The sequence below is a fragment of the Molothrus ater genome, chromosome 6 (assembly GCF_012460135.2).
Source record: "Molothrus ater isolate BHLD 08-10-18 breed brown headed cowbird chromosome 6, BPBGC_Mater_1.1, whole genome shotgun sequence".
Classification (NCBI taxonomy): Eukaryota; Metazoa; Chordata; class Aves; order Passeriformes; family Icteridae; genus Molothrus; species Molothrus ater.
The window spans coordinates 15,192,430-15,206,397 of NC_050483.2; the positions used below are offsets into that span (position 1 = coordinate 15,192,430).

The following is a 13,968-nucleotide window of genomic DNA, read 5'->3' on the forward strand; positions in this document are numbered from 1 at the left end:
GTTGGCATGCCCAGTCTTCAGACAACTCACTGCTGGATAATGGATGAAGCCCTGGGCTCCAAGGTACGCACAGTGCATTGGGAGTCTGGGGTTCACAGCCAAAGAATATTCCAGAAGTGATAAATCCGGACGCACACACAAATGGAGGCTCAAACTTCGCCTGCAATGTACAATATTTCATTCAGCTGGTATTACACAGCCACCTTCTGGAATTGCAGCAATGTCTGGAATGCAAAAGCTGTTTATCATTTAAATAACATTTAGGCCATTATAATTTATATGAGAATTGTGACTGATTGGGGCTGTATGGAGCTTCTTGTTGTGGTTTGCTGTAGGAATGCTGCAGATTTCCTCTGCACACATAACATTCTCCACACAATGGGAGTCCCAGACATTTTCAACTAGTCTCAAGCCTTCTGCCTTTACCAAAACATTTTCCTGTGTCAGAATCAAACAATTGCCTGATTTATAAATCTCAAGCATTCAGGAGACCACCAGCAACACAATGTAACAAGAATCCCTCTGTCATTCAGCCTTCCAGCAAAGCTGTACACAGCACAAACAAAACACGGGTGTGTATCCAGTGCTCCTGCAAGTGCACATTTCTGTATGGAGCAGGGAGGAAAGGGCAGAGCATGTGTCTGTAAAACCTTGCACATCCCCCTGCACAGAAGGGGGTCTGTGCTACATGCTGAGACAAATCCTTACTAGCTCAGGGCCAGGGGAGACATTTCCTCTCCCAGTCTTGCACAGAACCAACATGCCAGGAGTGGGGAGAGGACAGCTGACCCCATGGCTCCACTCCCTACATGAGTGGGGGATAAGCCTATGTTGCAGAGATTTGCTGCCTATGGCTGGGAGAGAACAAAGATATCCAGAGTCATGCAGGCTGGATTTATCAGCAGCCCAAAAATGGTGAAATGTGCAAACATGGCTTCACAGCCCCTGACTGATCTGGACTCTAAATGACTTACAAAGCCTCATCCAAGGTTCTTGTTCTTCTCCCTCTAAGTAAAACACCTCATTTCAGATGAAGGCTTGAATGGTCTTGTAAGGTCAGAGCAAATCCTGGAGCTCACACTGTTGCAAATCAGAGCAGAGCATGTACCCCTGAGTATCAGTCAACTCAGCAGGAAAACCAAAGTTTTTAAAGATCTGGAGGACACAAGCCCTTGGAGGTGTCCTCTCTGCCAGCTAGGTCTGCACTCCCTGCATCAGCAACAAGAGCTGTAGCCATGGCTACTCGGGGAGAACAATTACAATCTTGATTTTAGTTAGAAATACAAGAACAATGACAGTTCTACAAACACTGGGTTTCTTGTTCAAGCCACCAGAAGGCTTTGGAGATGCTTCATTGCTTCGTCCTGGCCTGCCCATAAAATCTCTGCTTGAATTTACCTGAGACAAAAAGAAATTTAAAATCGCCTATGCTGGAAGTGGGAATTCCTCATGGACTCCTTAGCACTGAGATTGTAGGGGAAACCCACTAAGGCTCTTGAGTGGGATATGAGAAATCCTCACAGTGGTTTGGGGAAAATTTTCAAGCAAAACCAGTGCTGAACACTGAATACAACTCTAGCATGGACAGATAGTTAAGAGTGGAAAAGTTTAGAAAACACCTCTCTAAGCTCAGCCTACTCTATCATATAATTAAATCCCTCTTCAAATATATCTGAAATTTTGCTGTAAGAAGCCAGAACCTGCATGGTACCATTTGATTCCCTTATTTCCACTTTCAACCTCTACAGCAGGCACGGCCTTGCCTCAGAGCCAACAAGGAGGATGCATTTCTAGCATGTTGCAGGTATGTCTGTCACAAGAAAACTCCAAACCTGCTCAATTGTTCTCTCTTGAAAGCACATTTCTTGTAATAGTTCTTCAGAATTATTTTGGAACACCAGGACCTGTGAATTAAATTTATCTCTCTTTGTAAAGAATCAGAACAGACTTTGCACACTGTTAGGATCCAACCCTGGCATCAGGACATGAGGGCACACACAAATTTTCCCAAGACAAAATCCCTAAGAGCTATTTATTAAAAAATATATTTCAAAATACTTTTTAAAGCTTGTCCCTGAGACGATTACAGGCTCACAATGCAGAAATCAAGCAAGTTTTACAAATTTTTAGACTAGCTCTGTAAAACTGCCCCTAGGTAGGGTAGGGTGCTGGAAGTAATTCCCCAACTTCCAAACTTGACTGGGTCCTGAAGGCTCCTGTTAAAACTGACACCAATCTACTCAGCAGGTCTGCCCAGCCTCTCTCCTCACTACCTTCAAAACAAAACAATAAGGATTTATTCCTTTTATTTATTGCCCAGTGCCGCCAGGGGAGTAGTGGGTTATATTCCTTCTAAGCCCCATCAGTCAAATTGCCAAATTCAGCCATCTCTGCACAGGTGAAACAACAACCACCACAAATCCCACTGGAGGTACCCTCAGAAGCTGCAGGACTGCCAGGGCAGGTCACAGACAAATCTTGCTTAATGGCTGTGGTGCATGAAAAGAAAAGACTCTAGATTAAAGTTGCAGCCTGGTGGTTAAAAAAGGAGGAAAAAAAATAGCCATTCTTCTATCTGCAAAGCAAGTGCATTTGATCCAGAAAGCAATGAGATTCTGTAAACATAACACCTCCAGATGTATTTATTTCCTTCCAGAGCAAACTCACAACCATTTGACCACTGTCAGCTTAAATGATTTCACCTGGTTTCTGTTTTCTCTTTGAATACCAACGATGACCAGCTGACTCATTTTTACTTTGAGAAGTACAGGATCTGGATTACTTGGCTTTGGACTGAAACCATGACCCCAATTCACTGGGAATTTTGCCTCTGATTTCCATGCTGGCAGGATTTAACTTTCAAGTCTTTCATCCAGCTTCTCTTCTGTTTTTACTGTTAGGAAAACATTTGTTTCAGACCCATTTGGTCATGAGTATGTTTGAGAATGTGTCTCCTGGTTCACACCAGAAGAATTTGTACCATGTCATTTTGAAATACCCTCACGTGCGTGCTCACTGAGCACCAGTGAGATATCTGTTATCTTGCACAGCATCAGGGTGTGGTTTTAATTGCACCTTCAAGGAATTAAAGTTTAATTGAGAAACTCAGGTACAAATTAATCTCTTTGTGCCAGATTCTCCTGTCAAAGTCCAAAAGTCATCCTAGCTGAAACGGAGAGCTGGGCACCTGGAGCTCATTGCCCTACACCCTTGTTTTAGCAATAACTCCTGAAAGAAGTTTCGGAGCAGCTGCTAAGGGGAAACTTGAAAGGCTACAGCACAACCTGATGATTTTTCAACCTGGTCACAGCACAGGAACAAACTTGACTTTCTCCTGGCTTCCACCATCTACCAAGGGACATTAAAATCACATGTAATCAGAGTATTTAGTAACGTTTCCAACCATGATCTCAGATAACACGTCCTTCCAGCCTCTGTCCAAAGCTCAAGAACTGCCTCATTAAGAAATGGCTGTGTCAGTGGGTGTAATGCAAACCATTAGAAAGACTTTAGGCCAGTGCTACCTGTGGCCTTCCACCTCTTCTGCCCTGTTAGGGGACATGGCACTTGCTTTCTCTCGGGATCTGCAGGAGGCTGAAGGCTAGTGGGATTTGTGCTGAGTGCTGCTGTGGATGGCACATACAAATCCCTTAATGCTACCCCATGTATACTGTAAAACACAGGCTGAGCTCCCAGCAATGGGGCACAGAAGTAATTGTTCTGCATTGTATAAATGTGCTGCTGGAGCCAGGTAAAATTAACTCCTCACTCTGTAGGAATACATACCTGATTGTGGGCATGGCAGCCCTATTATGGTTAAACTGCTGTAGAATGATGGACTCCCCCAGGGAGTTCTTTGAACCCCTCCCTCTGCAGGTTCACCACTGGCTGGGTGATGTTTGGTCCACATTCAAAGCTTGCAGCAAAATTAATGCTATGATTCTAGTAGAGAGATTATAAAGTGATTGCTTTCCAAGATTAAGAAAAAAATAAAATTTTAATGCTGTGTCTTCAGAAAGTTACTACCTTAAAAGCAGATTTAAAGCCGTAGGCAAGAAGATAAATTAATCAAAGATTGCAAACAAGAAGCCGGGGGGTGAGGAGGGAGGGAAGATGATCTCACCATGCTGCGTCACCGCGGGATATCTCAACAGCCCATCGCTCCAATGGGGGGAGCAAGCCCTGAAGGAGAGGCAGATAAGCAGAGGGAATCCAGCCTGGAGCACAAGAGAAGGAACAGCCAGATCCCACAGCACCGCACTGCTTTGCCAGCCGCTCCTAGAGAGGGAACCCGCCGCAGCAAAATGTAAAAGAGACAAAACTCCTGGGGCTCCTTGAGACACGCCAGGCCTCCATGAAGCCAGACAAGTGTCTCAAGGTCTGCATCCTCTACAACTGGATCTGCTTCTCTTGGATTGCCAGGGTTAGAGTGCCACTGAGTTAAGTCACATCTGTCTTATTTGAGAAGTGGCAATGACAGAAGGAGGGCTAATGGTTTTAAACCAAAAGATTTAGGATAGATATTAAGAAGAAATTCTTTGTTGTGAGGGTGGTGAGACACTGGTACATTTCGCCCAGAGAAGCTGGGGATGCCCCATCCCTAGAAATGTTCAAGGCCAGGTTGGATGGGGCTCTGAGCAACCTGTTCTGGTGGAAGGTGTCAAGATAACCTTTAATGTCCTTTGCAAGGCAAGCCATTCTATGGGTCTACAATAGCCAAGTTACACCTCAACCCTAATTTCTCACAAAGTAAAGTGAGTGTATTCTTCTATTCATGAATTTTGCCAAAGAATTGTACAAACTTTCAGCAATTTGAGTAGTCTCTAGGATGGTTATTACAGCTACAATGTATTTCCTTACTCTAGAAGCACTGTACACACCGTATGGAATGAAAATCTGCCCTTTTCCATAATCTGCTCCCCCAAAGATGCCCAGGGCGGCCTGGGGAGCAGTGTCCCCAGCAAACCATGCCCTGACGGATCTCTGTGGGGAAGCAGAGAGCCCGAAACGAGGTAGAGCCCAGCCCGGAGCCCCTTAGGCGGCGAACAGCAGCACCTCATGTGCCCCGGGGGCAGCCAGCCCCGGGGTTGGACGGCAGGAGAAGGCGCCGACAAGGGAGAGGTGCTGCGGGGCGAGGTGTGCTCCGGGATGCTCCGGGTGCTGCGGGCACAGCGGGGCTGGCGCTGCGGGGCGAGGTGTGCTCCGGGATGCTCCGGGTGCTGCGGGCAGAGCGGGGCTGGCGCTGCCGGGAAGGTGCAGGGGCTGCGGGGCGAGGTGTGCTCCGGGATGCTCCGGGTGCTGCGGGCAGAGCGGGGCTGGCGCTGCCGGGAAGGTTCAGGGGCTGCGGGGCGAGGTGTGCTCCGGGATGCTCCGGGTGCTGCGGGCACAGCGGGGCTGGCGCTGCGGGGCGGGTGCGGAGGCTGCGGAGGCTGCGGAGCGAGCGGGGAAGGCGGCAGGGCCGACATTAGAGGGCACCATTGCCCCGCGCATCGCCGCATCCCCGGCTCCGCCGCGCCGGACGGGGCTCGGGATGGATGGGCACCGGGGCAGGGACGAGGTGCGGGCACGGCCCGAGAGCAAACGCGGCTCCCTCGGGGTTTTCCGACAGCGCCGCACGGACTGGGCCGCGTAAAACTTGGGTCGTTTAACTCTCCCTTCACGCTGTTTTTAAGGTCTTTGTCGTCAGCATTCTTTAGACAGCCTCCACTTCTCGGGTGTGTGTTGCTTTCACAGTCAGATTTCATGACGTTTCTAGGGCTTTGGGGAGTTTTTTCATACTCTGTAGGCTTTGTTCCCTGTAGGCATGTGCTGGGATCCATGTGAAGATGCCTCCGATGCACTTACCGCTGCTCTTGGGCTTGCTTGGGGACCAGGCACCTCCCCTCTGTAACAGTCCAGGCCATGAAGGATCTCCTTCAGGACTAGACTACCAGCAGTAAAAAACCTGTTTACTTAAGAAACATGAAACCAAAAATAAAACCTGCGTAATGGCCCCTTCACCACTACCTCCCCCTACATAAAGTAGAAATAACCTATGAAAAGCTACTCCAAAAATAATATTACCGTGGATCAAGATGAAAGGCGAGGGGAATGTCAAAACAAGCAAAACGCAAACCTCTAGTTCAATGCAAAGAGTGGCAATGAACAGGACCTGTGAGTGTGGAGCATGACTTTGACAGCAATTACACCAACAGAAAAGCAGGGAGTATAAATAAATGGAGCATTTAACTACTGCTAAAATATCACTACACAGACAGCAAGCAAAAAAGGGCCACCCTCCACAGGTACGCACGGCGAGCTGAAAATGCTGCTCAGTACCTGCCATTGCCAGCCTGCCTCCCCAGATAACAGCATCCTGCAAACGAGCCAGGCTCCCAGTCAGGATGAGGAGCCAGATGGCGAGTGGAGTTCATCTAGTAAAACAACATGATGGCAAGAGCAAAAGAGGAGTGTGAGGAGAGAATGCAATGGCCCCTGGTGTACTGGCAGGTCCATCAATAGATTAGGCTAAATTCACTGCTACCTTTGTGCTACCCTAATGATGCACAGCAGCTGGACAGCAAGGCTGGCTCTTCTTATAACAACCAAGAACAGAAGGCATAATAAAAAAAATAATTAAAGGAAATTAAATTAAATGAAGCAATTTTTTTTTTGTCTGAGATATTAGCTTATGCCTTTTTTTTTTTTTTTTTGAGAACACAACAAAAAGCAATTCAAACTGAATTAAAGCTGCCAGAATTTTTCCAGGGTTCTGCTCAGATTTCCTTTACCCATTTTAACCCCTGTAATAGTGTGGTTTTGCCCAGCTATCAAATCTAGTAATTTGAGACTTTATGACCTTGTCAAGAAATGGAAAATTCTGAGTCTATACCAGTTTGAATAATTTGAATTGTCACTTTGGTGGTAGAAAAGCCTCGATGAAGAGATTGAGCAGTCTGTCCTGACTTGAACCTTAATTGTAATCAGTTTATTTAAGCAGGATTCCAAAGTACCAAGTAAAATTGCCACTGGTATAAATGCAAATTGCTTATGATCACATGCTTAGTAAAAGAGAAGTGCAAAGGAGATAAAGTACCACTGTCTATTGGTCTATGCCTCTGCTAAAGCAATTATGGGATATAACATGTTCTGAAATGAAGCAATCACATGTAGATCGCACAACAGTTGAAGAATCTTGAGTTAAACATTGCTGAGCGTAGATAATAACCGTGTACTAAAGGAAATGAGAGGAGAGCAAAGCACAAACCTTGCAGCCTCAGGGGCCCAACAACAGGTCTGCTTGTCTGGCAGCATGCTGAGGACAATCCCTGCAGGAGAAGTTCACTCCAAGACTTGCCAAAAGACAAAGGAGCGCTCCTCCATGGCACCACGTCATGGGGACTGTTTGCCTCTATACATAAGCATCTCACTAAACCCTCTCTTCTGAATAAGTTAACCTGGAATTGCACAACAGCCAGCCCCATCAGAATGACAGCACTGAGAATCTCTCTTTTGTTACCTCCATAACTTCTTATCAAATCTCCTTGGTTACTCCTTGCTCAGTTTACAGTGCAAGGACCTCTCTTCCCCTATCTGCCAAGCCATCAGACTCAGCCCTGGCTCTGACACTCAACCTGGACCCTTTCCAAACAGAAATAGTCAAATGCAATAAACCTCCTGCAATTGCAATCCCTTTGCAATGATGCACAGGCCATAAAGGAGTTTGCTTTTCCCTCCCCTCACCCTTTTGAAACAGAACAGCCAGCAGGAATACACACTAGTTAAAGCCATTATTTTTCCTGACATAAGCAGATATGACTTGGATATTTTGAGCAAAAACGTTCCATTCTCATGGGGCATTGTTCTAACCATAGCAGTAATTACTCTGCTCAGTGTTCTGGAGCAGGAATTTCTAAAGAAGCTAGTAGGCTTGGTGGTAGGAGCTCTTGGGTAAGATTTTGTGGCTCATGTTAGGCAAACTGCTGGTTTAGAGATCATAACCTACCCCTCTGGCCTGAGAGTTCACAGATCCACTAAATTAAAAACATCTCTCTGTGCATACAGTACTTCCTCCTCAAATGGGCTGGATGCTCTCTATCTCCACACAAAAAAGAAAAACAGACAATGCTAGAACTTGTGAGCAAAAAGTGGCCAGGAGTATCACCAGCACCTTAAAACTGAAATGTATAGTGGGACAAAAACAATCGAGTCAAAAGCATTAGGGAGCATTAACAGTGAGGAAGCTGAACTAAAAACACCAGGGGTGGTAATCTCAAACCCGAGCTGCTTTACCTCCCAGGTGAGCTGGAAGGTGAAGTGGCCTCACACAAGGCAACTCCTGAGCGTTGAAACCGTCGTGCCTTGCCTCCCTCAAGCACTGCGTAAATATTGGCTAACCTCGGGGAAGGGTTTGGAAGGACAACACGTGGATTTTGCAGAGGGCACGCCCACATCTTGCAAATAGCAGGGATCTTGCTGGTGCAGCTTTCATGGCAGGAATGTCTAAAATCAAGGAGGCAGAACACAGGAAGGGCTGGCCTCACTGGCACGGGGGGAGGACGGCAGCAGGCTCACGAGGACTCCTCACAAAGAGCTCCTGTCTGCAGGGACCTGGCCATTGCCTTTGGCTCCAGCCTTGCACAGAGGGCACTTTTCCAGCAGGTTTCTTGAGGACCTCAAATTATTTTCTCTGCACAGCACATTTATTCCTAGAACCACCCCAACCTATATCCAGAGAGATGCATTTGATGGCTGCTGAGAGAAGTCCCCAGGTGAACACTGTGCCATATTCTCCAACCATCCCAGCTTGTGAGACCCACACCTCCTCTCCTGGCTGAACCTGTGCCTAAATGATGTGCACCTCCTGCTTTTTAAGATGATGAACTCTTAGTGATGAGGAACTTTTCATGACCTGCTCCCTAAATTATAACCTTGGGGCCAAGAGAGCTCCACATGGCCATCTTCAAGGGCCATTTTGGGACAGAAAGGACAGTGGGGTAATAGTCACCTAAAGCAGCCACATGGGTAGGTTGTCCAGCTCACCTGGGAAACTGAGAATGGCTGTTAAGAACATAACATCTGAACAGGCATCTTTAAAAGAACACAGTCTTTACATTTCTTAAAACACCAGTGCTATCACCATTAGTGAAATGAAAGTGCTCTGTCTGTACCACAGGTCAGCAAAGTCTTCTGCCAGGTGTGACTCCATGCCAGCCCAGGAAACAAGTGGGGATCTGCACCCTGAAGGCACTTGCTGCATCTTCTTCTCTCCATCACCAAGCTACAGATGCTCCCCACTGAGCACCCCACCTGTCCCCACAAATATCAGGAAATGACTTCAGGAGATCAAACCTGCCATGGCATCTCACTGCTCAGCAGCCTGAGCATGGGTGGATCCTTCCTGTGCAGTGAGCCAGGCTCCAACATTCTCTCTGCCAGCAGCAGCCAGCCCCAGGTCCGTGCATCCAAACCCACAGGCACTGCTGGTACCTCCTGGCGCGGGCAGACTTTGGAAGCACCACTGAAGGTGCAGCACCTGGGAGATGACAGGGGCTGTCCCAGCTGCCACAAGCTCCTCACTGGCACGGCAAGTGCAGGACTGGGGTCCCCAGCACTGCTGGAGGGCTGCTCTGTCACAGAAGTGGAACAAATATGGAAACACCACAGACTGACTTTGGTGCACGGCAAGGCCTTTGCATGGATGCAAAGACAAATTCCTCTCTTCTTGAAGCAGACCTACCTGTGGGCACTATTGCCCAAAGCTGCAACCCCTCCAGCCCTGCAGCAAGCAGGCATCTGGGGCAGTCTCTGCAGAGCCAGCACATCCTGGGAATAGTATTAATTTTATTCCCTCTAGGAAATAAAACCATCCAGGTTGTCTTTGCTCAAGGGTTTGAACTTCCAAAGGCAAGAGCCATAGGGACATGAGTGAGGGGGTCCCCAAACACACTGCATGAAAGAGGTTCTTTTTCCCCTTGTCTGCAGATGAAAAAATCATTGCCACGATGACCCTCTGAGACGCACATCAACACTGTGATGATGTTCTGGGACCAATTTTAGCACGGTGTCAATTATGCTCCCCCTTCTTTTCCTTTCATACTCCTCCATCCCAAAACAACAAAAAGCAACGATTGCAGTGACCTGCAGAAAATGTAAAGCACAAGCCAGCTGATCCCTGGCAACACAATAGCAAGATTAGTTCATCTGCAGTGAACAAACACGTATTATGTGGGTTTTAAAGTCAGGAGAGGAAAATGCTGTGGTTTTAATGTACTTCTATTCACTAAGGCTGCAAGTTATTACTTCCATGCAGCTGAGAAGCCCAATTTTTAAAAATAGCCTTCAGCTTGTTTTGAAATATGCAAGCATCTCGCTTTGTTTTGCAGCAGAGTAATAAAAATCTCCGAGCCAGAAACGATCCCGTTTTCCTCCACACGCATCACCTCCCCCGCCCCAAGCCCCCGCGCTCCACGGATGCTGAAAAAACTGGCGACACTCCTGGAGGAGAAAAAAATTTAAAAACTCAAACAAAATAGTAGCGAAAAATAATAGTAAAAACGCTCCCACACGCACTCTTCACGCGGAAAAGGCAACACGGGGCGAGGGGGGAAAAAAACAACCCCGAACGTCGCGGGCTGGGAAGCGGCGGCGGAGCCGCGGCCGGCGGCAGACAAAGGGAGCGGGGGCCGGCAGCGGGCGGGGAGCGCGGCAGCCGCCCTCCGGGGCCGGGCCAGCGCCGGGGCCGCCCCCCCGGGCCGGGCCGGGCCAGGGCGGGCCAATGCGGCCGGCGGCGGCGCGGCGCTGCCCGGCGCAGCCAATGGAGGGCGCGGGCAGGAGCGCTGCCGCCGGGGGCCGGGGGGCGGCGGGGGGGGCCCCGCCAATCGCGGCGGGCCGGCGGCAGGGAAACACTATTATGCTAATGGTGTTTTGCTCGCACTCGCGGGGAGCGGGGTTTAAAAGGCAGCCGCCGGGGGCAGGGGTTCAAAGGCGGGAGGCAGGGCCGGTCTGAGCGCGAGGGAGCGAGCGGACGGGACAGGACGGCAGGAGAGGAGCGGCGGGGGGGCATCCACGCCTTCCCGGCCCGGCGGCGATGTCCAACGTGCACCTCTCCGGCACCGCCGCCCTGGAGCGCCTCTCGGCCCGGCGAGCCCTGGTCGGGCACGGCCGCAGCCCCGTCTGCAGGAGCCTCTTCGGGCCGGTGGACCACGAGGAGCTGGGCCGGGAGCTACGGGAGCGCCTGCGGGAGATGGGGGAGGACGACCAGCGGCGCTGGGACTACAACTTCCAAACCGACACGCCGCTGCCGGGGCCCGGCCGCCTGCGCTGGGAGGAGGTGGAGGCCGGCGCCGTGCCCGCTTTCTACCGGGAGACTCTGCAGGTGGGACGGTGCCGCGTCCCCCTCGTCCGGGCGCCCCCTTCCCCGCCGCCGCCGCCCGCCGCCGGCAAGGGCCCCGGGGGCCGCCTGAGCCGGGAGAACCGCGCAGCGCCCCGCCGCCGTGGCATGCGGCTCCGCCGGAGGGGCCCGACCGCCCGCATCACAGGTGCGTGGGGAGCCGGGGAGCGCGGGGGACGGGGGGCGTCCCGCCGCACTGGCTGACGGACCCCTCTTTCCTCTCCGTCCCCCATCCAGATTTCTTCGCGAGGCGAAAAAGGCCGGCGGAGCCCAAGGCGGCGGCGGAACGCCCCAGCGGCTGCCCGCCGCCCCCCGCCGCCGTGCCGGCTGAGCAGACTCCCCGCAAGCGGCTCCGGTGAGCCAGGTAAGACGCGCCCCGGGAGCGGGCGAGGCTGTCTGGGCGCTTTCTGCCGCGCTCTCTTACTTACTTCCTATACCGCGACCAATTCTTTTTCCCCTGCTTATTTTTCCCCCCCCCCCTCTTTTTTGTTCTTCTCCAGACTTTTGCACTACTGCACCCACGGGAGAGGCGCGCCGCCACGGGAGGCGCGACGCCCCGGAGGCGCGGGGGGCCGGGGCGGGCGGCGCGGCGAGCCGGGACCCCCCCGCGCCCGCCCGGCCCGGCTGCGGGAGCCGGAGCGGAGCCGCAGCGCCGGCCGCGCACGGAGCAGTGTTATCGTACAACAGTGCAATGTATGACGTTTTGTATAGAAATGTATTATGCCTAATGTGAGTACACTGGCCAGAAGTGTAAAGCTTTAAAAGTCATTTATAAGAAATGTTTAATCTCTGCTGAGCTCTCAGTGCAAAAAAAGGAAAAATTAAAAAAACAAGTGTATATTTGTACAAAACTTTTTTTAAGAGTTATACTAACTTATATTTTCTATTTATGTCAGAAACGTGGATAACTTTGACATCCAATAGTCTTTTTTTTTCTTTTGGTTAAGCCAAAGGGCACTATATTTGCTTTTGTTATTCACAAAATGTAAATTTATTTTTATAGTGGATTTTTTTTTTTTGCATTCACAAGATGTAGCTATGAATCAAAATATTTTTTAGACTTTACTTGAAGACAAATCTGTTTCAATGGATCCTGAGCCGGTCTGTACCACTGCCATTGCAAATAATGCCACAACTTCAATAATAAAATTAAATAAAAGGAAACGGCCGCAAGCCTGCTTGGTGTGTGCTGGAGGGGAAGTCCGGGGGGAGGGGGGCGGCAGAGACAGCCCCGGCGGCTGGGGCGGGGGAGCCCAGCCCCGTCTGAGTCTCTCGGGGCAGGGGTTCCTCCCTCGGCCCGGGTCCCCCGGAGCGCGACCCCGCCGCGGGGAGGGCGCTCCCCGCCGCCAAAAGCGGGCGTGCGGTGCGGAGGGGAAAGGAGGGCTTTCCTCCCTTAAAAACAGCTTCAAACTCCTGAGGACTGCCGGAGTTAACCAAGCATGAGGGGAGCACACGCCCTCATCACACCCTGCCTTCGCCTTTCGGCTCGCTGTAATGGTTACTTCTAACAGTTCACCCTTTCTTCCCGAGGCTGTGTCTGCCCCCGCGGAGGAGCCCGGCTGGCCCGGGGCCGCCCCCCCTGGCCACATCGTGTCTATGGCCGCTGCCTGCCTCTGTTGGGGACAGCCTCGGGGGGTGCCCGGTGCGTGCGGGCCGGGTCCCCGGCGGGCTCAGCACGGGGGGACGCCCCTGTCGAGGCTGTGCAAGCCTTTCCCCCTCCCCCTCTTTCGGCCGCGGGCCCTCACTCCCCAGCCCGGAGCCCAGAGCGCTGGCTACTGCAGGGAAGCACTTCCTGGTACCTCTTGCCCAGCAATGATTTACAGGACAAGCACACAACAGTTCTGGGAAAGGCAGCAGTTTCAGCTCGCCCTAAAAGACGTAAAAAGCAAAACAACGAAATAACCTCACGAAATAAACCCTCCCAGCCAGCATTTTGACAGGGCTTTGGTGACAGTGCTGTCACAGCCATGCAGCGGCAGCACTTTGCGGCGTCCCCACGGCCTGAGGGCAGGTTAAAGCCGCGGCATCCTCAGGCAGCCCCGAGGGCTCGGGGCGCTCGCCCTGCTCTGAATCCCAGCCCCGCGCTGCCCGGGAAAGGGGGACAGAGCGGGTCTGCTGCTGGCTGCAGGTGGTGCAGGACTGGGATGCTGGAGAGTGCAGATGGGGAGGAGGACCAGGACGTGGGGACTGACTGGGCTGATTTATGCCTTTCCGATTCCACACCCCAATTTGGCACCTCTGAAATGCTGCACCCCCCCTCGCTGGACCCAGCAGCTGGGGCGGACCGAGAGGGCGTCACTCCCTGGCTTTCTGATCTCTGTATGATACACTTCCACGGAGGGGGGAGGGAGCTGAGAGAATGAGGTTCAGGGTGAATAAGGCTCAAGGTTTGCCCACATCGTCTTCCCCCGTCACAGCGCTCCTCTCTGCCCCCCCTCTTTTCCCCCAACCTCTCCCCCCGCTGTCACGGCCGCCAAACGCTCCTGGCTGTAAAAGTAACATTGATTACCTCCAGCTCCATGATCGCTTAATCAGAACGGGATTATTTTACACGCCCGCATCAGTGGCCGCTGACTCAATACGATTTTCCCCCCCTT

The 13,968-nt window shown here is 51.3% G+C and overlaps 1 protein-coding gene across 1 annotated transcript; it reads left to right on the plus strand.

Moving 5' to 3' along the window:
- The first annotated feature begins 10,860 nt into the window (after window positions 1-10,860).
- CDKN1C (cyclin dependent kinase inhibitor 1C) lies at window positions 10,861-12,539 on the plus strand. Its single transcript, XM_036384221.2, has 3 exons — window positions 10,861-11,519; window positions 11,609-11,735; window positions 11,872-12,539. The coding sequence occupies exons 1-2, from the start codon at window positions 11,069-11,071 to the stop codon at window positions 11,728-11,730; spliced, it is 573 nt and encodes a 190-aa protein (XP_036240114.1). The 5' UTR covers window positions 10,861-11,068; the 3' UTR covers window positions 11,731-11,735; window positions 11,872-12,539.
- The last annotated feature ends 1,429 nt before the right edge of the window (window positions 12,540-13,968 follow it).